We start from the raw sequence: 22,167 nt of genomic DNA on the forward strand, positions 1-22,167 counted from the left end.
TTTCATGAGTTAAGAGTACCTACACGTTCAAACAGGACGACAAGAGCACCTCTCGGGGAACGCCATCCAGGTCTTTGAGGTCGGATGAGAACTGCAAGTATCTGTTGTGTTCTTCTAACTGCTCAAATCTAGCTGACGCACAGTTAATTGTCACGTCCAAAATTGAGTTAAAGAACCATACTGCGGAATATTGTCCTCAAGTCAACTAGCTATACTGGCTCTTCGTTTCCTTCATATGCACACAACTTCGGGCTTTTCCAAAGACAAATAAAGGATGCGTTAGGAAAACAGATGTTTGACTTCCAGCTTTTCAAAGCAACAATTACCTCCCGCAGGTTCAAATTCGTGTTCAGAAGTACCTTGCTAAATAAATTTGTTTTTGTAATATCCTAAACCAAATCGCCACGGTGCGCAAACATTTGAAACCCGTCCCCGCTGTGGTCAATACGTCTGCCTCATGCCTTGCCATGGTTTCGAAAGTTGGAGTGTTTACAATGTATATGAGAGCGTCGTATAATCCATCAATCTGATTCTTGAGAGGACAAACTGCCACCGCTCTCTGCCAGACCATCTTTTTTCTGACGGAGGCTTCGCAGTGAAATTGCTCGTGTGGCATTTTGGACGTCCCCACTGATAGAATATCCGACTGTAACACGAACCTTGCCGCTCTCGTTGACACTTGAGCCAGAGCTCCCTCTACTAATTTTTCTAGAAAACTCTGTACTTGGAGGCTCTGTAGTAGAATTTTTGCGGCATTTGGTTGGTACGACCAGTTGAACAACGGGTTGCACGAAGTATCATATACAGTATGGCTTCTGAAAAGGAGGTTAAATGTATACGGCTGAACACGAAAATGATCGCAGCTAAAAGGGAATTAACGTCCTGGGACGGATCGCCTAATCAGTAGGCCGACAAGTGTGACGTCATTGAGCTACAGCGAATCGCGCCGGAAGCAGCTCGTCAGCGGCTTAGTTTTGTGTGTCATGATTCCTCGACACTCAGCCCCGTCATGCTCGTCCGCAGACTGAACCAGCGATTCATAATGTTGAGAATCCAGCTCAATCTGCAAGTTGCGTTTCGCGACCACCTATTTCACGAGATGACTAAAACAAAGTGAAGATGTAAACAAATACAAAAAAATGAAATGCGAAATCAAGATCGATGTTGAACGGAAAATGGCGCTGACGCGACTCGCCATGCAGGTGGACTGCCAGAAAAACCCCAACGACCCACTCCTCTTGGGAGTTCGAAAGATGTTCGAGGAGGCCGAGAGTGCCGCGGTGTGCAACGCCATCCGGTTTCCGGCGTTGCGGGTCGTGCTCACCTCGCTTTACCGGCTGACCGACTACTACGCGGTTATGCAACGCATGATCGACAACCTGCGCCAGGTCATCGAGCTGCGTCGACGAGAGCGGAAAGTGACTTCCACCGACATGCTCCAGCTGATGCTCGAGGCGCAGGAAGGGGCCGAGGGCTCGAGCAATGATAATGGCAGGTGAGAGGACGAGACTTGTTTACGGTGACCCTGCTTGCGTTCGTAGTGCATCTGTGAATGTCGCAGCAGGCCGCGTCGCTCTAGCAGAATAGGAAACAATCACTCATTATTTCCCATTTAGAGTGAGATAAATTTATTTGCGGTGGCCTGATACTCTGCACCGGGGAATAGGGACAAAAAGAAAAAGGATTGATGGTGAAGAATGAAGAGAAGGAACTGCGTATACATGAGTCCACCTCGCTCGAGCATCTAAAGAGCCATGTCTCCAGTACAGTGGCTTTAGAAAGGCCAGAGCCGCCCTTGTTATTTAGTGTTTAGATTTAGTGCACTGGATTTAGTGCTTCAATTTCGACATAACTTGTGCGCCGGTGCAGTGCATAAACATCCACAAAAATTGCATGTGCTAAAGATTCTCACCTTTATGGCGGACCAACCTAATAATTTTATCAGGTTGCACGCCGCATAGATGGAAAGTAAGCACATTGAATCTATTGCCGTTACTTGTAAAGTATTTGAATTACCGTTTGACTAAAGGTGGGGGGGGGGGGGGGCAGGCTTAGCTTCACGCATATTGCAACATGTTCGCTCAATCTGCATAATATTTTCATATTTTCCCTAGTCACATTTAACCAAACACAAATCTTTTTTCAGAGATCGTCTTTAAATGTGTACAAAGCAGGCACTTATTTTCAAGTAGCTTGTATGAAGTATTGAAATGAAAAGGCCGAATTTGTGCAAGACGTTCTTGCATTGAAGGAACTCTCTGCTCCATACGTATATCATACATACATTACTTACAGTATAGATGCAAGCAGCTATTCCTTGTCTTATTGTGCAAAAACTTACTTCAAACGTATACTGGTACAAAACAGCATACCGATCTCCTGTGTGTGTGTGTGTGTGTGTGCGTGCGTGCGTGCCTGCGTGCGCACGCGCGCTGGTTACCTGCCCTTTCCACTCAAGCACTTTTTTACTTGAGGCCAACAAATTCCCCGGCTCCCCAAAGTACCCTCAATTTTAAACCCTGAAATGCGAATAGTATGTAGCTAAGGTTGCACAATATACATGCAACTATAGATTTTTTAACAGTTTGCACATGCTACTTATTCGTTAACGGTGACCGAGAATAAATATTTGCTGATTGAAACCTGAGCTAATGGCAGTAGTTTAACCATTCAATATATTAATCCCCCACAATATGTATTCCCTTCTGGGTGGAGACTATGTGTTCTGTATACCTCCTTTCCGTGTTCGCTCAAACAAAGATTTTTATTGACACTATCTGCATTTCACAAAATGCCTTGATACTGCATCAAAAGAACGCGAGAAGACAACAAAACGCAAGAGAAGTGGTGGCGTCGTGAACTAAGGTATCCGATCGAGGGGTGGCGCTGTCAAAATCAGAAGATCATCATTTCGTAGTGACTAATATGGCCGCTGCCGTAGCGGCTGGTAGGGCTGGTCGCGCTGTTCGCTCGCTGGTTTTGGGCACTTTGTGAACGCTGCCTTGCCGGTATTCGCGTATACGGCACTGTAACATGACTACGGATATCTTTACTATGTCTCCAGGTGACCGAGAGGCCACAAATGGCAAAAACATTATACAGCAAGTGAGCTTACACTATCAATGTTGAATGAAGCAGTATACACGCCCACAATCTTCGGACAGGTCAGATGGACTTATACCTGCCAGTCACTGAGTTTGCAACATACAGAAACATAGATAGCCATCTATTTATTGGAATCGAAAGCTGAAATCGGGTGAATTTTTCTCATCATGTTCGGCTTGCTGTTAAAAGTAGGGAAAAACGAAACTTTAGAAAACGATATTTATGCTGGACTACCTTCGTACTGCAGTTGCGTACGGTGCTGCTAGTCATGTTTCACACTTATGTATATCGTATGCGTTCAACGGTTTGAGCTTCATGAAAAAAAAAGAAGCGTACGAATGAATTGAATTCTAGGGTTTTTGGGCGCCAAAACCACGATTTGATTATGAGACACGCCGTAGTGGGGGAATCCGGATTCATTTTTGACCACCAGGGGGATTGTTAACGTGCCCCCAATGCACGGAAGACGGGCGATTTTGCATGCGGCCCCCATCAAAATGTGGCTGCCGCGGTCGGGATTTGATCCCCCGACCTCGAGCGCAGCAGCGCCACACCATAGCCGCTAAGCCACTGCAGCGGGTAAACATATGATCGCGCCACGCGACACAAAGATTGTGGCGCCCCTGTAGTCCCGGAACCCAAGACGAATTTACACCCCCTGTCACAACAGGCACTTTGGATCTCGATCGATTCCGATCTGAATCAGGTGTTTCTACACAGGCACCTTCGACCACACTTTTGGACGATCAGGAAGCAGTCGATCGCGATTATAGACTGTTGTCTGCACCGTCATGCTACGTGGACTCATCCAACTCAATCCGGATTGTTGGACAGTGCAGTAGCGATCATTCTTGATCGCGATCGAAAGTGCCATTGTTGCACCGGTATTAAATAACGATGGAAAGCCAAAGCGATTCAAACCGCTACTGCCCTCCTTTTGCAACACAACTCACGGAGTCATGAGCCACGCAGTACGGTCCGCATACTTTTGACAGATCGGCTACCTAATGATACGCATGTGCATAAGTGCTCAACTGCTTGCGGTTCTCCACGGCGGCCGCATTTCGATGGGGGCGAAATGCGAAAAACACCCGTGTACTTAGATTTAGGTGCACGTTAAAGAACCCCAGGTGGTCCAAATTTCCGGAGTCCCCCACTACGGCGTGCCTCATAATCAGATCGTGGTTTTGGCACGTAAAACCCCATAATTTCATTTTGCTTGCGGTTCTAATACAAACATGTTGCGGATCAAGACGCATGTCTAAATAGCCCCCACGCGCTGTTACACAACCACTAGAAAACACATATGAGTCGCACGCGCACATCAGCTGGCGCTCAATGCTTCTTTCAGAGCACATCGAAGTAGAACTGCAGCGATATTTTCGTTGTCACGAGTAAACAGTCATGACTAAGATACAAGGCGAGGAAACCTACTGCAAATTAAAGCAAGCACTCATGAAAACTGCTAACTTTGACATTCCGACTTACTTAATTCGGCGGATGGCGGTTATCCATACCGCAAACGCGTGATCGCGAGCACCTGGATGCGCCGTCGCGCTGATAGATGGTGACGCGGCTCCCCGCTAGGGGCAGGAGTCGCGCTTGCGACTCGCTGCAACTAAAATCCCTATATAGTAAAAGTACCGCAATCTACTCTTTCCGCCGTCGTATTCTCTACTAAAGCGCTTGTTTTTTTTTTCTTTACTTTTTGCTTCCGCAAACAAGTCGACGGTGGCGTCCCTAGAAAGGCCACGTTGAAGCTTTCAGGCCGGGATACGGCCGGGCTCGACTGGAGCGCGCGCTCGTTTACGGCCTTCGCATAGGGGGCTAGTTCTTGCCTATCTGCACTGCTTGGTGGGGGCGCTGCGACCTCACCCTGCTGCGTATTTCTATTTGCGCAGCCGTACAGCACTCGACCGCTGGCGCCGCGCTGCGCCGCTCGCGCGTACCACGTTTCTAGCCGCCGCCGTTGGAACGGTGGAGGCGTTGACGGAGAACACGCTGGCTTGGGGGTGACTAGCCTGCTGTTAGGGGATCGGTGGTATTCCTAAATAAACGCATCACTGTTTTGATGATCCAAATATAATCTCACTATCAGGGAGGGAGCAGTCTACCTGACTGGAGCAGTATTTTTTTATTTGGGGTGTTGCTACGCTGCGCTCCGCAACACCCCAACGACCGCCGCTTCGCGTCGGCGCCCGGCACCACGGCTTCCACCGTGGCGCCGGGGTTCAAACGACCGCACTGGCAAACAGAGAGGAAAAGAAAAGGAAAAGCGTGATATTAAGATTGAAAAAAAAAACGAGCCAAGGCAGGATTCGAACCCGCCTACAAATAATCCCGAAGCGAGCGCCATAACCACTCGGCCATACAGTCTTTTTTTTTCTTTATTGCCGAAATAACACGTTACAGGGAAAAAACGTGGCAGCCAGACTTTGGCTACCGCGGCATTAAAATCTTTTCATACAAGCCAACACATCAAATACAGGGATCCAGTCTGGTGGATCGGCTAGAGCACGATACACATCTCGCACACGCACAACACTTTCGATAAAATGTTCGCGAACAGGGCGTACATTTTCATCAGCATGCCGATATTCCATTCTCGTTTTCCACAAGGCGTGGAGTCCCAGGACCATGATCAAATCGTACGGAATATCCTCGGATACGTCTACCGGCAAGAAACGAATGCCATATGGGTCAAGGGGTAATTGTTTCTTTAATGTGCGCTGAAGCACATCCCAGTGAAAGATTGGGTCCCAACAATCTAGAAATGCGTGCTCGATCGCTTCTGGTTTCTTGCATAAGGAGCAGTTAGTAGTCCAGGGTACAAAGATGCCTTTATCTTTAAGCCAGGTTTTAATAGCTAGTGTGTTCGTGTGCAACTGAAAGAAGAAGGTTTTAACTGATGGTTGTATAGGCATTTTCTTTACTCCTTTGAGCACATCCTGTCCTGGGCCTCCGCTATGTGGGATACGGTACAAGGGCTCTGGGAGCATGTTTTCCACTAGATCCTTATATAGTTTTTCCTTCCTAACATTAAATAAATACTCTAAAGAAAATCGTGCGTTCAGCAACCTGAACGCGAGAACCACTTCGCGTAGGTACCCGGTTACAGAACCGTTAATCATTTCACGCGACGACACTATAAGTTCCGGGAGTAGTCGCCGAAGCCTCATTTGCATGACAGTACGGAGGAACTGGTGATTTTGATCCCGTAAATACACAAATCGTGAAACAACCTGTCTCAGAAACAAATGAACAAGACCAAGCCCTCCTTTCTTAACAGGGCGAAACAAATTCGTTCGGCTAGTCCGCTCCCAAGTGGACGCCCAAATAAAAACAGCAAAAACACGGTGGAGTTTTTGTATGCTAATTCGGGATGCACATAACACATTCATCACATACCAGATTTTCGAAATGAGAAAAATGTTGCAGACAGTAGCCCGTGAAAAAATAGACAATTGCCTGCCTTGCCACGCAGTAGACTTTTCTTTCGCGCATTGCGCCTGGTCAGACCAGTACGCTTCTGGCTCACGATAAGATTCAAGTGGCACGCCTAGGTAACGCGTTGGAGTTGTCGACCAACGTAAGCGAGAGAAGTGCTCTGGCGTGACATTCCAGTCGCCATGCCAAAACCCGTAACTCGGCCATACAGTCACACTTTCAAAGACGGCAAGCATGCGAACCATATGATTGCGTTCGAGCGCCCTCGGCGAAAGCAACCACCTAAAAACGCGGTACGCGCGAGCGGCGCAGCGTGGCGCCAGCGGTCGAGCGCTGTACGGGGGCGCAAATAGTAATACGCCACCCTGCTTAACCCTGCTCAGCTGTTCCCAACCGATCTGTGCAGCGCGCCCAACGCTGAAAGATGGGGTCGGGCGCGCTTCTTACCCACCGTGAATTCAAGAACAAGTCGCCTAATTGTAGAGGACGCGTAAATGGTTCATCTGGGCTTCTTATAAATCCATGCTGTGTAACCGTATTATTACATCGAGCTTCTTTAAATTCACTGGAGAAAATGGAGATGCATGCGCCGGGAGAACAGCTCTCCGCCATCAAACGCATATGTATTTTGAACAATGAAAATAAATATTTATTGCTCGTATGGTACTCATACCCCTGTCACACGGCTGTCATTTGCAGTAAATGAAACTCATACCGAATGTCATCGCGGTCTTGTGTTCCCAGTCTAAACGGGTAAACAAAATGACATTCGCAATTGATGGCAATGTTTATCGGCAGGCTGCTATGATAACGAGACCTTACAAATCGTGCTTCTCGTTTACATATTTTCACTGTGCCGTTAGCAATACAATACTAAACGTTGGATGGTTATTTGAAAATATATTACGACTTCGTTTTAACTTATCGATTTTGTAATTTTTTTGTCAAGCCCCCGTCCTCGAGATTACACAAGTCGCGCGTGATTGAGTTCGGGAAGTATGGTTGCCATACTTTCAAGCGAAAACTCTTGCGGACACAGTAGCTCACAAATGTGTCTTATTCACAATTACAATCTAAAGTGTTTTCTTGGCGGCTTGTGTACATAGGCCGAAGGCTTGTCGTTTTCGTCAGTCAGTTGGTTTGAGTGATTTACAAGGAGTATTCTCAGAAACTTCTCGGCAATTAGATTTGCGTATCACATCGCGTGGATGTCGTCAGCACCTTCAGGGCAGCTCAAGATGGGAGAGCGTTGTAAATAGGGCTGGACTGCTCTTCCTGCGTGACAGGTGTTGGGAGGCTTTATCTAAAAAAAAAAACGCTATTTTTTCCAAAAGTGCTAGAAACTCAGGCTAGAAACTCATTGCTTGGGAACTGGTGAAAACAAACACCGGTTGTTATCCCGGAACGGACTTGCAATACGGAACAAAGCAATACACCATTACACAGCAGTTATATACCGATGTGCAATGAACGGCACCAAGTCTTGGCTGTGGCCGTGCGTACTAAAGGCTGTTCGACCGCCTTCAGGAGCCCACAAATTACTGCATGCTGAACAACACATGCCACAATTAGAAAATACGACCAATCCGTTATACAATGATGAGGTTGAGAATGTGCTATGCAAGGACACTGAAAGATGGACAGCCTTATGACCTACTAAGACTAAGCGCTCATGGCAACCTTATAGTATAATGACCATTGTACTCATAGAAGAAAGTACTCGTTATTTGCAACAACCTTTTACACTGCCCAACAACTGTGTGCACTGAATAATTGAGCCTGAAGAAATTTTACAATGGCTACAGTTGCTCTAAATTATCCTCCTTAAAAAGAAGGTTGATAGAAGACTTTAACTGCCTTGCTCAAAATGAACTCTTTCTTATTTTTACAAAATGCAATGTCGCATTACACGAAAGCGGAGAACACACATCAGAAAACGTAGTCCAAGGGCATAATGCAGGAGAAACTAATGCACCAGAAATGTGCTAGCATTACGGTACGTGTTGCAGCAGAAGCCGGTATATGGAAAAAAATATTGAACCACTCTCCTACCATTGGTAACATCTGAAAATGAAATAAGAAATCAATAATTTATCTCTGTAAATGTAAGCCGAGTTTGTTACAAGACAAAGTATGCCACTGTCCCACTTGGGATTGAGTCAGCGCTTCGTATTCTGTGCGAAGCGCTATCAATGACTAATTTAGTTGCCTGCCTCTTCGCCTCCTTTTTTTACATAGTGCACGAGCAACGCGAAACAGGAAACACGCGTGAGCGCTATAATCCTCCAGGTGGCGGATATGCATGCATACTTATCTGATACAGTGCGACGTCTGCGATCGCGTAAAATCGTGTGTATGGTGAACTAGAGTATTCTAATACACTGTAATCATGTGAAAGTTTACCTTCGCTTCAATCGCATGTCACTTCTCGGTGTGGTTATCTGCTCTTGTCTGCAGTGCTGACATGACTCTGCATATTACGACACAGGCAAGCAAACTTTTTGTCTTTATCTGCTGTCTGCTGTAAGACAGCACTCACAATGACAGTTAATAATGAATAACTAAATAAATATATACAAAAAAATTAGAATTCATTTTGCGCGAGTAATTTCTTGATGAATCGTTACTCTAGAGTTCGAATAGCCTTCCCGATGTGCAACGCGCTCACTACGTTTAGGTAGCGTAGGGGTTCTTTACTTAAAATATTGAAATGTTCATAGAAGTTGGAAATAAAAATTCCCTGTCAATTCAAAGGGAACAAAAGTAGGCATTGTGTACGACTAGAATTCAAATCGATGACTTCCACTACAGAAACACGCTGTTTCTGTAGAGCTCTGTTTGCATTTTATAGCAACTTTTGTGTTTTTCGTCGCGTTGCCGGTCGTCGAGTGCTGTGAAAACGGGCTGTATTTCTGAACTGCCTTAGCTGCAACGCATGCGAAGCATATTATTGTCACGTTGCAGTGACGGTGAAGAACACAGTATAGCAAAACTCAATCACGAAACTGACTTTTTATTGGGCGAACGTGTGCCCAGAAAAGCAAGTGGCACTCGAAGGACAACGATAGTGGCGAGCACAGTCGGCGGTGGTCGAAATATAATCTGAGAGTCAAGCGTGTGCACATTTATACAATGATCGTCGAAGGTTCTAGAGCAATTGCCGGTGTCCGAGTGCTTTCCAGAAAGTACTACACAATTCGTGTCGCACATAGAATCGTATTACACAAGATTAGGTGACAACAGACAATGGATAGAACCAGCGATAACATATGAGAGACTTCAGATACAGAAAGGCGCGTCTTGCGCTGAGAGATAACATTCAACATAAATTATCCTTTAAAAAACGTTTACCGAAACTATGAACAATTTTTACGCGTGTCAATATCGTAGAATTAATGAGTGATAGGAGAGGTATGTAGGCGCGTGAGGGCAAAGAAACATAATATTAATGTTTATGCTCCATCACGTTATATGACATATTTGCCTCTATTTTTGGCTGCAGTAATGTGATCATTGACGACGCACTTGTACGTCCACGTGGCAGGAAAGCGTGACGCTTACCAAAGGCCCGAGAAAGTATGCTTGCTGCTGGTGACAGCATTTAGCTCTGATCAGTAAGTGTTTTTTTCTGTCGGTGTTCTTCCCTTTAAGCTGCTGTGTGTAAGTAAATTCTATAACGGAGATAATAACACCTTCCAGATGTGCTTTGCAAAGCGCTGAGAAATCTTTGATGTCGTTATTTACAGCTGTGGTTGTCTGACTCTCGGCATACTGATACTGTATTCAGCGCCTTTGTCGTTTTTGCTGAATGACACCACGTTGTTCCTGCCGTTATGATGAATTGCCAGTAACTCTATGCATACAGAGCATTCGGTGATCGCAACAAAATTTCTCCACCGCTAAGTGCTAACCAGGGACTACGTGAAGGCAAAATACTGCATCATACGGCGCGGTATTTACTGCATCAGCGGCAGAGGTAGTTGCAGCTGAGCGAATTGCCCTTTGTGCTGCTTCTCGCATGAATGCGAAATAACCGGCGAGAACGCAGCGCACACGAAGCTATCAGCCCTCGGCCAGCCTAGACTTTGTACCCATCGCAGATCGCTTTCAAGACGTTTACGGCCGCGCTGAGCCGCGCCATACGCAGCCGCCGCCAGTTCCCCCGTGGCAATGCCAGACCTCTAAACGGTGCAATCGAGAGAGATCTCCGCAGCCTAAGGGAAGTGCGGCGAATGCAGTACAGGCCCCGCTTTATGGGCCGGAGTCATCACTGAAGTGACGCACACAATGTCGTGGTGACTTCATAAATGGGGTATATCATTAATTGAATATGAAGCTGTAACCTAGGTTTATTACGCGTTCTGAATCATTTAGCGTAAGCTAGCGTGTATACGGGAACCTTGACGTGGTTTTTATTGGCCTGCGAAGAGCGTCCGTCAGAACTGCATTCTCTGTTCTATAAGTCGCTCTGAGTGGACGCTTGCTCGAGTAATTCTCTTCATTTTAAAGGTGGTTACCTTAAATTCAAAGTCGTTGCGTGTGTGTATGGTAGACAGCGTTACCATGGTAGTGTTTATAATGAAATGACTATAACTGCAAACAAAAAAAAATGTGACTCCACTTGCGGAAGTCAGCATGTCGCGGTCACTGTGGAGGACAGACCATCTCAGCAAAGGCTCCCGATTGTGCCCTATGCCTGGGCAAGTCCATACCAGATAGTACATATCGGTGTCTTCTGCCAAGGGTCGCACAGTTTGGGCAGGTGGCATCGTCCTTGATGAAGTCCTTTTACTTGCAGGTAACAGCAGGGGTGAGAGTTACCCAAGCCCATATCCTCTTTAGGAAACTTGCTCCACCTTTGTGAGGTTGCGGGGAAGGGAACATGCATATGGGAGAATAAGAGCACGTGTGTCGCGTCGAAGGGAATCGTTTAGGTCAGGAATTTTAAATGAATGCCAAAATGGTAAATCAGTCTGCACAAGATGTATCAGTGGATGTGTGATCTTTGTGCTGTTGTGTGTTTGCTATCTGCCGTGGTATTGAAAGGGAGAAAGCTGTGGCCTAGTACCCAGCGTAGGGGTACATTTAAAGGCGCGTTATTGGGCAGCTTATGAATCCTTTATGAAAGTACTATAATTTTACTGACTCCCTTCAGCTGTTTAATGGCACACCGCCATTAGGAACTTACGGTTACCTTTATTGTGCACTATTGCTGTCGAACCTTCTTCGCGACTATTCGATAAAATCCGACACATAAGCGCTTCTTATAAGTTGTGAATGCGAAAATATTAATGCCCAATTGAGTGGCACTGAGCGATCCTTCGAGTTTTGCGCTGCGACTAATGTACCATAGCGGTACGTACTAGCCGAGCCAGCAAGCAGTATGCACTGCCAATGCCGCATGCCACCGATGCGGCGATGTCCTCTTCCCTGAAGCAACACCTAGCGCGCTAGCGAAGCAGCAGGTGTTCCCTTTCACCCACTCTGCTTCGTCGAGGTGCAGCTCATGACATGGCGTCGCAGCCAATGGTAATACGAGTTTAGGTGCCGTTTCGTTGCTAGAGGTGAGAGAAGCCGGCTTTTTTGCTCAATCGGTCATTTGACGCTTTCGCATCAAGAATTTCAGAAAGGAGCGAGCGTACTAAGGCTCAGACAGCCAGTATTCCTGCCGAGGCGCCGGCATATCCCACAGATCATGCCCTACGCTGTGGCTGCGCGGTTTTCTACGCTTCCCACAACGTCTCTATATATTATTGGTCTCTCCTTACCTCCTTGAATGCAGAAATGCTCCCCCCGTATTCAGAAATGCGCCTTAGCATGAAGCCCGTGCTTAACTCGGCCTAGATGACTCATGGCATGAACGTGCCTAAGGCGTTCATTTTGATTACTTCGGCGCGTCCGCTTCAGGCGTCATCTAGATCAAGTCAAGCATTGGCTTCTCGCTAAGGCTCATTTCTGAATACGGGGTTAGTCAAGGGTGTACAAAAAATTGCCGTGAACGAGGGGGCTGATTGGTCTGTACATGCTTGGCCGTGCAACAGGTAGAGAGTGAGAGAGAGCAGAGAGAGAAGGAAATGCAGGAAGGTTTCGGCTTTCTGGCTACCCCATACACATGACCAAGGGCTGAAGAAAGACAAGGTAGAAGTTTAGGCAAAATACGTTTCAGTCGGTGGCTCTGGGTTTGTGCGAGAAAGAATCCTTTTTTATATATTGTTACGGATGAGGCGTGTTTATTTACAGGTGATGGATGAGAGTCTAGGAAAACAGTCCAGCACCGGTTTCTTTCTGCGTTCCGCACCCCAAAAAGATCCGTCATCCTCCTCTTCTTGCTTTCGCCTCAACCAACGCGTTACATTCCCCGTTTCGCAGACGAAGCCCGCCACGGGAGTTAGGGCTGAGTGATATTGTGATATCGCTTGAGGCGCGTAACATGCGCAAGTTGAGTAGCGCTAGAGCGACGTCCTGGTGACCTTACACGGGCGACCACATACGTTAAATCACTAATGCGGTCAACGATGGTGAAGGGACCAGTATACTGAACCAAGAACTTTTGGCATAACCCGCCTCTGCGCTGAGGGGTCCACAGCCACACCAAGTCACCTTTTCCGAATGAAACGGAATCGTGGCGGCGCTCACACCGCTCCTTGGAGCGAGCTTATGATGCCAGTGTACGCAGACGAGCAATTTGTCGGGCTTCCTCAGCAAGGCACAAAGTTTCGGCAACTGAATCCTCTGTATGAAGGGTAAAGGGGAAAATGGTATCAAGACAGCTTCGCGATGCCCGAGCATAGAGTAGTTATAAAGGTGTGAAGTCCGTAGTTTCGTGCTTCGCTGTAGTGTAGGCATAGGTAATAAATGGTAAGATGTCATCCCAGTTCTTGTGATTGGATGATACATACATAGCCAGCATGTTGGTCAGGGTGCGATTCGTACGTTCGACAAGTCCATTCGTCTGGGGATGATATGGTGTTGAGTGGCGGAACTGCGAAGTGCAGAGTCTAAGCAATTCTTCCAAAGCTTCGGCGACGAATTCGCGACCATGGTTGCTGATGATTACGCGAGGCGGACCGTGGCGAAGAATTACGAAGCGTAACAAGAAGGCAGCGATGCAGGTAGCGGTGGAAGAAGATATCGCAGCGGTTTCCGCGTATCTCGTAAGGTGATCGACACAGACGATGACCCAATGGTTGTTATTCGAAGACCGTGGAAACGGTCCTAACAGGTCGATACCAACTTGCTCGAAAGGTGTAGTAGGCGGCGCTACAGGATGACGAAGGCCTTGTGGAGCGCTTGTAGGTCGCTTGTGACGCTGGCACTTGTCGCAGCTCGACACGTATTGTTTAGTAGAATGTCACATCTTAGGCTTGTAAAACCGCGCCTGTATTCGATGTCAGGTGCGAATGAATTCAAGATGGCCTGACGTCGGATCATCGTGCATGACACGGAGAACATAACATTGCAGGATTTCGGGAACAACCAGTAAATACCGCGCGCCAGTTGCTGAGTAATTTGTCTTGTATAACAGTCCATCGCGAAGACAAAAGCGACCACTGGCCTTGGGACTGCAGGCATCGGCGAACAGGGGGTCTAAACATAAATCATTGCGCTGTTCCCGCTGGAAGACGGTGGCGTCAGGAAACGTGTGAGAGACAGCAGCAAAGCAGGTGTTGAGACTGTCCGTGTTATCCTCCGTTGTGGACAGAGGAAGGCGAGAAAGGCAATCAGCGTCGGCATGGCGTCTTTCACTTTTGTACGAAACAATGAAGTCAAATTCTTGGAGCCGTAAAGCCCAGCGTGCTAGACGACCGGAGGGATCACGGAGGGTAACTAGCCAACATAAGGAATGATGGTCACTTACAATTGTAAAGGAACGCCCGTAGAGGTAGCAACAAAACTTCTGAACAGCAAATACAGCTGCTAAGCATTCTTGCTCTGTCACAGTGTAGTTTCGTTCAGCCTTGCTGACTGAGAGAACGGCTCGCATAGGCCACCGCATACTCTTCATTATTATGGCGCTGAACAAGCACTACTTCGATGCCGACTCCACTGGCGTCACTGTGCACTTCAGTAAGAGCAGACGGATCGAAGTGACGAAGAATGGGTTCTGACGTCAGGATAAACTTCAGTTGAGAGAAGGCCACGTAGCATTCAGATGTCCACTCGTATGGGCTGTCTTTTCGCAAGAGACTTGTCAAAGGATAAACAACGTCCTCGAATTTGGGCACAAACCGTCGAAAGTAGGAGCATAATCCCAGGAAGCTGCGGAGTTCTTTTAGTTACTGAGGTGGCTTAAAGACACTGACTACTTCTATTTTCCGGGGGTCTGGCCTGACACCATCTTCGTCAACCAGGTGACCAAGGACTAATGCTTGTCATTCGCCAAACCAGCACTTCTTAGAATTCAAAACCAAGCTGGCCTTTTCAACGCAGTCTAAAACGAGGTTTAAACGGGCGTTCACATACATCATCAGCATAAGTACAGTTCATTTCATCATATCCACTATTATTTCTTTGATTACTGTAAACGCAGAAATGTTTCACAAAAAGTATCGAAACTCGGTCTATTGAGGAAGGGCGCGAAATGGCACGAAAGTGGAAAGAGCACCGCATAGTTGCAGAAGCAAACCTATAAGTTCAAGTTATTATTATCATTTATTTATTTGATTTGTAAACATATACACAGGAAAGAGAAAGCGAGGAGCAAGGCTGGAAACTGCCACCAGAAGGGGCACAAAGCATGCCAACTCTTCAGAAAGAAGGAGACAAACATAGTAAGGAAAGGTAGGAAGGAGGGGAAGGAAAGAGGAAAGAAAGAGCGAGATGACAAATCACAAAGAATAAAGTACAACATAGAGTAGGGCCCGTCCCTGCAGGTCATGCTACTAAACAATGTAAAAGAAAAGAAATGGTTGCTGGGTTACAAACGTGCCCCTAAGTTAATTCGTTGCTTCTGGAAAAATAAGGAGAGCGTGATGAGCTTGATCACGTCGAGACGCACAACCACTGGGGTATAAACATTAGTCTAGAGTCGTACACCGCAGGCCAAGGAGATGATATTCCCTCACTAGCGATATGCGTCGCGCACTGAAAGCGGGACATTCCAATATCAGGTGCTGAAGTGTCTCGTAGCCACCGCAAGACGTACACGATGAAGTGGTCACACGTCCTTGTCTGTATAAACGTTCGCGCACGTTAACACAGCCAACCCTTAACTTCAGTAGTTGCGCGACGAGGCAAGCCTAGACCGCGAACACGCGGCGGAAACGTTCCATTTGCGACGCGCTGGTCTGGATGCTGCTTGAGTAGGTGGCGACGAATCAGCAGACGAGCGTCATCAAGCTTCCACAAAATTTCAGGGCAAGCACAGTCGTTATGAGTGCAAGTTGAAGCCAGTCGATCAGCCTCTTCATTTCCGGCGATCCGCCTCTTCATTTCCGGCGATCCCTACGTGCGAAGGTATCCATTGAGCAACGAGAGATACCCCACGTGATAAAATTTTGTTGGCAGAGTCAGTATAGCTGCGCACAATTGTGCAGTCAACCTGACTGCGTTGTAGCCTGCTAAGTGCAGCACGGGAGTCCGTAAATATGATAATCTTCGGTGTGGTGAACTCCTCTTGCACGTATTTTAGTGCAACATTAATTGCTGCTAGCTCCGCAGTTGTTGACGAGGATGGATGGGGTATATGAAATATACGTCGTACTTGAGTTAAAGGGTAGAAAAAAGCTGCAGAGTTATATACACAAAGGAACTAAGTGGCTTTCACCGCGTTCTGCTACCAGTTGTATTGCCTTGACAAACTTTAGAGGCTACATTTATGCCCTTGCATTCTACCGCCAGAGAGCCGACAGAAGTAATTGGTGCGCACGGGGGGTTGTGCGGTGAGGCGGTCGACACCGTGCCCCTTAGTTTGTTAAATGAGGGATCTATAAGTGTTATCGTACAATCATTGCATTCTACCGGTGCTAACATATGGGGCAGAAACTTGGAGGTTAACAAAGAAGCTCGAGAACAAGTTAAGGACCGCACAAAGAGCAATAGAACGAAAAATCTTAGGACTAACGTCAAGAGACAGGAAGGGAGCGGTGAGGATCAGAGAACAAACGGGGATAGCCGATGTTCTAGTTGACATTAAGCGGAAGAAATGGAGCTGGGCAGGACATGTAATGCGTAGGATGGATAACCGATGGACCATTAGGGTTACAGAATGGATACCAAGAGAAGGTAAGCGCAGTCGAGGTCGGCAAAAAACCAGATGGGGTGATGAAGTTAGGAAATTTGCAGGCGCAAGTTGGAATAAGCTAGCACAAGACAGGGGTAATTGGAGATCGCAGGGAGGGGCCTTTGTCCCGCAGTGAACATAAAATATAGGCTGATGATGATGATGATGATGATGATGATGAAGTGTTATCGTATTTTGTGGTCGCGCAGGCGAGACGTACGGCTGATTGAGGACCGGCATGTGGTGGGCAACGCGTTCATCTTCCTGGCGGCCGGCTTCGAGACGACGGCCACCTCGCTAGGCTTCCTCATGTACCTGCTGGCCACGCACCCCGACGAGCAGGACAGGCTGTGCGCAGAAGTCGAGTCCGTGTTCGGCACCGACCAGGAGTTCACCTATGACGGCGTGCAACAGCTAAAGCGCCTCGACATGGTCGTCCAGGAGGCGCTGCGCATCTACCCGCCCGTGGTGCTATTCATCAGCAGACACTGCGACAAGGACACCACCATCATGGTGACTCGAATTGTATTTCATTCAGGATTTGCTGATGTCGCAGCGAATGTACCCGCAACTATTCTCTTGATTCTTTGCTAGCACACAAAAAAAAAACAACTTTATGTCTATTCTGTTTTCACCAATGGTGGATTGGCGAAGACAGTCACATCGCCGGTTTTCATTAACCATATAGTCGTATCTTGTCTTTGTCACCAGCAGAGGTTCTTCGCGTTCCCGGTTATTTTAATTTAGTAACTTTCCCTTGTCATGTGTACCGGATATTGCCCAGAAAAATTGATGTAAGACGGGGCAAAATGTGACAAAATTCAACATTGTGAATTTATTACTAGCTATCTTCGAAATGTTCAACTTCGTTATTGTGAAAATATCCTGGATAGTGTGACTAGGTATATAGTTGTATTAAATAAATGATTGATGAAATTGCTTCAAGGACGATGAGGAATGTCAGTTGTATGAACTTTTCTGGCAAACAAACTTAATTCCTCTGTCAATACTCTATATTTATGACCCACTCAAGCATATTTCAGTTTCAGCTAAGTGAGAATTCTAGTTGTGCGAATTATTCACGTAATTTACCATGTATGACAACTACACCCACACATTGAGCAACGCGCATCTTATTTATTTTTTTTATTGAGCACGAAGGAGCGCTCAATAACATATTCACTAGCAGCCAATAAGTCTAGTTGCTTTTAAGAAGCCAAGTATACAAAAATTTTACTCGATGGCAAGGCGCTTCTGTAGGCACATTTCGTTTGTATGAAGTTGCACTTGAACAAATGTTTTGGGTACCCTTGAAGTTTGCTCAGGCAAATTGTGATGCTATTGTATTTTTGTCATAGCCTTCTGTGCTAAAGAAAAATGATAACGCCAAGAAATTAGATTGATAGAATGCACTTAAACACAATAGAAAACAGAGTAGGAGTAACAGAGGACGAAAGTATGCGACAACGTGGGCGCTGTACTCACGACTAAGATTTTTATTGCACTAACTAGATATACAACGGGCATGCGTGCAAGCCATAACTTGTACGAATGTGGTAGGGCTTCGACGATCAAAGATTCTGCTTTGTGTATTGTCTAGACGTTCATCGTCTTACACTACGAGTACGTACAATTTATTAGTGGAATAATTAACTGACGCGCTTGCATGTATTGCATGCACTACGTGCATTTGTATGTACATATTGTAAGCACTATTAACGTACTTCGTCCTTTTCATTTGTACATAGCCATCATCACCTTCCCTGTTCTTCTACGTCTTCGCGCATGAGCTGGGGCGTTTCCTTTTTGGAATAACAAGCGCTTGACAGCTCGGTCGGTCTCGGTCTTATAAAGTGGTGGAGGTACGTCAAGACCTCACGTCCTCTCGCGTTCCCGTCCTCCCTGGAGCTACGTTCCGGTCGCCGCCTGCGCCCGGTTACCCCTACAATGATGGACAATTCCAACCCCTGCTCTTCCGGCGCCTCTAACCCTACCACACAAACGACTCCGCCTGCGGTGCCTTCTTGGGCTGTGACGTGCCCTCAACGCGATCCCCCTGTCTTTGCGGGACTCCGCGGTGATGACGTCGACGATTGGATCGACAATTACGACCGCGTGAGTTCTTGCAATAAGTGGAACGATACCCAGAAATTGAGGCACGTCGCATTCTACTTGACCGGTGTTGCAAGGACGTGGTATCTCAATCATGAATCCGACATCGCGTATTGGTCCACGTTTACCGCCAAGCTGCGGAAAATCTTCGCTTCCTCGTCTAGCCGTGCAGAAGTCGCCAAGCAGAAGCTGGGCACGCGCCTCCAACTTCCACAAGAGTCTTGCACCTCATACATAGAGGATGTCTTAGCTCTGTGCCGCCGTGCGAACCCTAGCATGACGGAAGCCGAACGCGTTCGAGACATATTAAAAGGCATTGGGTCTGTTGCGTTCAACGCCTTAATCGTGCAAAATCCGGCTTCTGTCCAAGAAATCACTGCCTCGTGTCAGCGCCTGGACGAGATGCAGTCTCTTCGTTTTCAACATGACAGTAGCGATCCTCAGGTTCCCCATTCTTCAGATCTCCTTGCTCTCATCCGCACAATCATCCGCGAAGAGCTTCAAATACTAGACCTGAGGCGTTCACCTGCTGCCTGTGCCCCAACCCCCCCCCCCCCCCCCCCTTCGACTTGCGCGAGGTCGTAAAGCAGGAGTTGACAGCGATGACTACACCCACGACGCATATTGCTCCGGTAGCGCGCCCCTCACCTACTTACGCGGATGTTGCTTCGCTACCCAGCCCTACCCTGACCTCCGTGCCTACTGACGTTACCTGTGACCATTTGGCTTCAATGGTAACTAGAGCACTTGCTGCGCCATCCTACTATCCTCCGTGGCGTCCACCTCTTCCAGTTTGTTTTTACTGTGGTATACGCGGCCATATATCTCGCTTCTGCCGCCGTCGCCAGCAGGATGAAAGACGAGGCTATGCTGAGCACAAGAGAGACCGCACTCGCCGACCAGACTCCTACTATCCCGGTTCGTACTCGTTCCCTCAGCAGCGTTCACCGTCTCCTCCAGATGCCCCCAATCTGCCTCATAGTTCGCGTTCGGCCAGACGTCGTTCTCCTTCGCCCAAACTAACTGTTGCAGTTTTTGGAGGGGAAACTGCTTCCTATCGGTCTTCAAAAATTCCTCCTGTTCGCCCGGCCAACATGCTTTATGTAACTGCTGAAGGTGTTCCCGCGTCTGCTCTCATCGATACCGGCTGCCGCCGTTTCTGTTCTTCGCAGTGATCTGTGTTCACGGCTCCGGAAAGTGAAAACGCCTTATCTTGGACCTATTTTGCGTGGTGCTAATAATGCATTCATTCACCCCGACGGACAGTGTACTGCTCGTGTTCTCATCGTCGGCATTCGCCACCACATTCAGTTTATCGTGCTTCCAACGTGTATCCATGAACTTATCTTGGGTTGGGACTTCCTACATTCTGCTTCAGCTTTCATTTCATGTAGACAGGAAGTTGTCCACATCGCGGATACAGCGCTTGCACATGTTATGGATTCTTCACTTTCATGCGTGAACTTGGCCATTGATGTAGACTACGTCTTGCGTCCTGGTCACGAAGACGTTGTATCCGTAACATCCCGGCAGGTCGCCGACGGAGACGCTCTAGTCGCCCCTTCTTCCCGCTGTACTTCTCGTGGAATCCTCATTGCCGCCTGTCTCGTCCTGTTTTCACGTGGCCGCGCCCTTCTGTCTGCCTGCAACACGACCCCAGATCCTGTGATGCTGCCCAAAGGGATGACTGTGGCAACCCTCGCCGACACTCAACCTATCTCTATAGTCACGCTTTGCCCTTCTTCATCGCCAGCACCTACCGCAGGTTTGGATGATTCCTTCCCTCCCCCAGCCGTTCTTGGTTCTGACCTAACCGCCGCGCAGTCCGAAGCCTTACTGGCGGTCTTGGCGAAGCACAAAGCCTGTTTCGATAGCTGTTCCCCTGTCTTGAGCCAAACTTCTGTGGCTTCACACCGCATCGAAACCGACGGTTCCGCTATCATACGACGACGCCCCTATCGTGTCTCGCCGTCCGAACGGAGGGTCATTGAACAACTGGTTGCTGACATGCTTGCGCGGAAGATAATTCGACCTTCATCTAGCTCCTGGGCTTCTCCCGTGGTTCTGGTAAAGAAAAAGGATGGCTCCGTTAGCTTTTGCGTCGACTATCGAGCGCTGAATAAGATCATACGCAAGGACGTATATGCAATACCTCGAATTGACGACGCTTTGGACACACTGCAAGGGGCGGAATATTTCTCCAGCCTTGATCTTCGATCAGTATATTGGCAAATTCCGATGAACGAGACTGACAAAGAAAAGACCGCATTCGCTACACCAGACGGACTTTATGAATTTAACGTGATGCCTTTTGGCCTTTGTAACGCTCCCGCCACATTTGAGCGCATGATAGATAACGTACTTCGTGGACTAAAATGGAAGACCTGCCTCTGTTATCTGGACGATATTGCCATCTTTCCGTCTAACTTCAGCCAACATCTTCATCGAGTAGACGAAGTTCTCAAGTGCCTTGCAAATGCTGGTCTCCAGATCAATACAAAAAATGCAAATTTGCAAGCAAGACCACAAAAGTATTGGGCCATGTCGTCTCGAAAGATGGCATCCAGCCAGACCCTGAAAAGATTAGTGCTGTTCTGCACTTCCCTCGGCCCCAGCAGCAGAAAGATCTACGTAGTTTCCTCGGCTTGGCTACATATTTTCGTCGATTTATACGCAACTTTGCTGCCATAGCAGCTCCTCTACACAAGCTACTAGTTAGCGGTGCCTCTTTCCCATGTACTAACGAATGCGAGTCGACTTTTCAAGCTCTTAAGCAACTTCTTACTTCCGGACCAGTGCGTCGCCACTTCGATGATCGAGCCCCCACCATACTCCATACTGACGCAAGCGCACAAGGTATTGGCGCAGTACTTCTGCAACGTAATGCAGCCTCTAAAGACCAAGTCATCGAATATTCCAGCCGAACCCTTTCTCCAGCTGAGCGGAACTACACAATTAAATAGCAAGAGTGCCTGACTATCTTCTGGTCGATTCAGAAATTTCGCCCATACCTTTACGGCCGCCACTTCACCATCGTCACCGACCATCATGCTCTGTGTTGGCTGTCATCAGTGAAAAACATGTCAGGACGCTTAGGACGCTGGATACTCCGCTTGCAGGAATATGACTTTACAATAACGTACAAGTCTGGAAAAAGTCATCATGATGCAGACGCATTGTCTCGCTGCCCACTCGCGCTCTCTCCCGGTAACGCGCAGTCGTCTTCCCCACCACGTCGTTCCGATGCTACGCCTGCCCCACACCAGCTCTCGATAACGCCC

The 22,167-nt window shown here is 47.6% G+C and overlaps 1 protein-coding gene across 4 annotated transcripts in view; it reads left to right on the plus strand.

Moving 5' to 3' along the window:
- LOC119437467 (cytochrome P450 3A4) overlaps positions 1-22,167 on the plus strand; it is a 101,847-nt gene that overhangs the window by 74,253 nt on the left and 5,427 nt on the right. For all 4 annotated transcript variants that reach the window (XM_049660589.1, XM_049660588.1, XM_049660587.1 and 1 more), the window contains 2 exons: positions 1,203-1,495; positions 16,984-17,287. In XM_049660589.1, the coding sequence (XP_049516546.1) occupies positions 1,203-1,495; positions 16,984-17,287 (597 nt within the window). The remainder of the gene's footprint in view (positions 1-1,202; positions 1,496-16,983; positions 17,288-22,167) is intronic.

This window comes from Dermacentor silvarum, chromosome 1, assembly GCF_013339745.2.
Source record: "Dermacentor silvarum isolate Dsil-2018 chromosome 1, BIME_Dsil_1.4, whole genome shotgun sequence".
NCBI lineage: Eukaryota > Metazoa > Arthropoda > Arachnida > Ixodida > Ixodidae > Dermacentor > Dermacentor silvarum.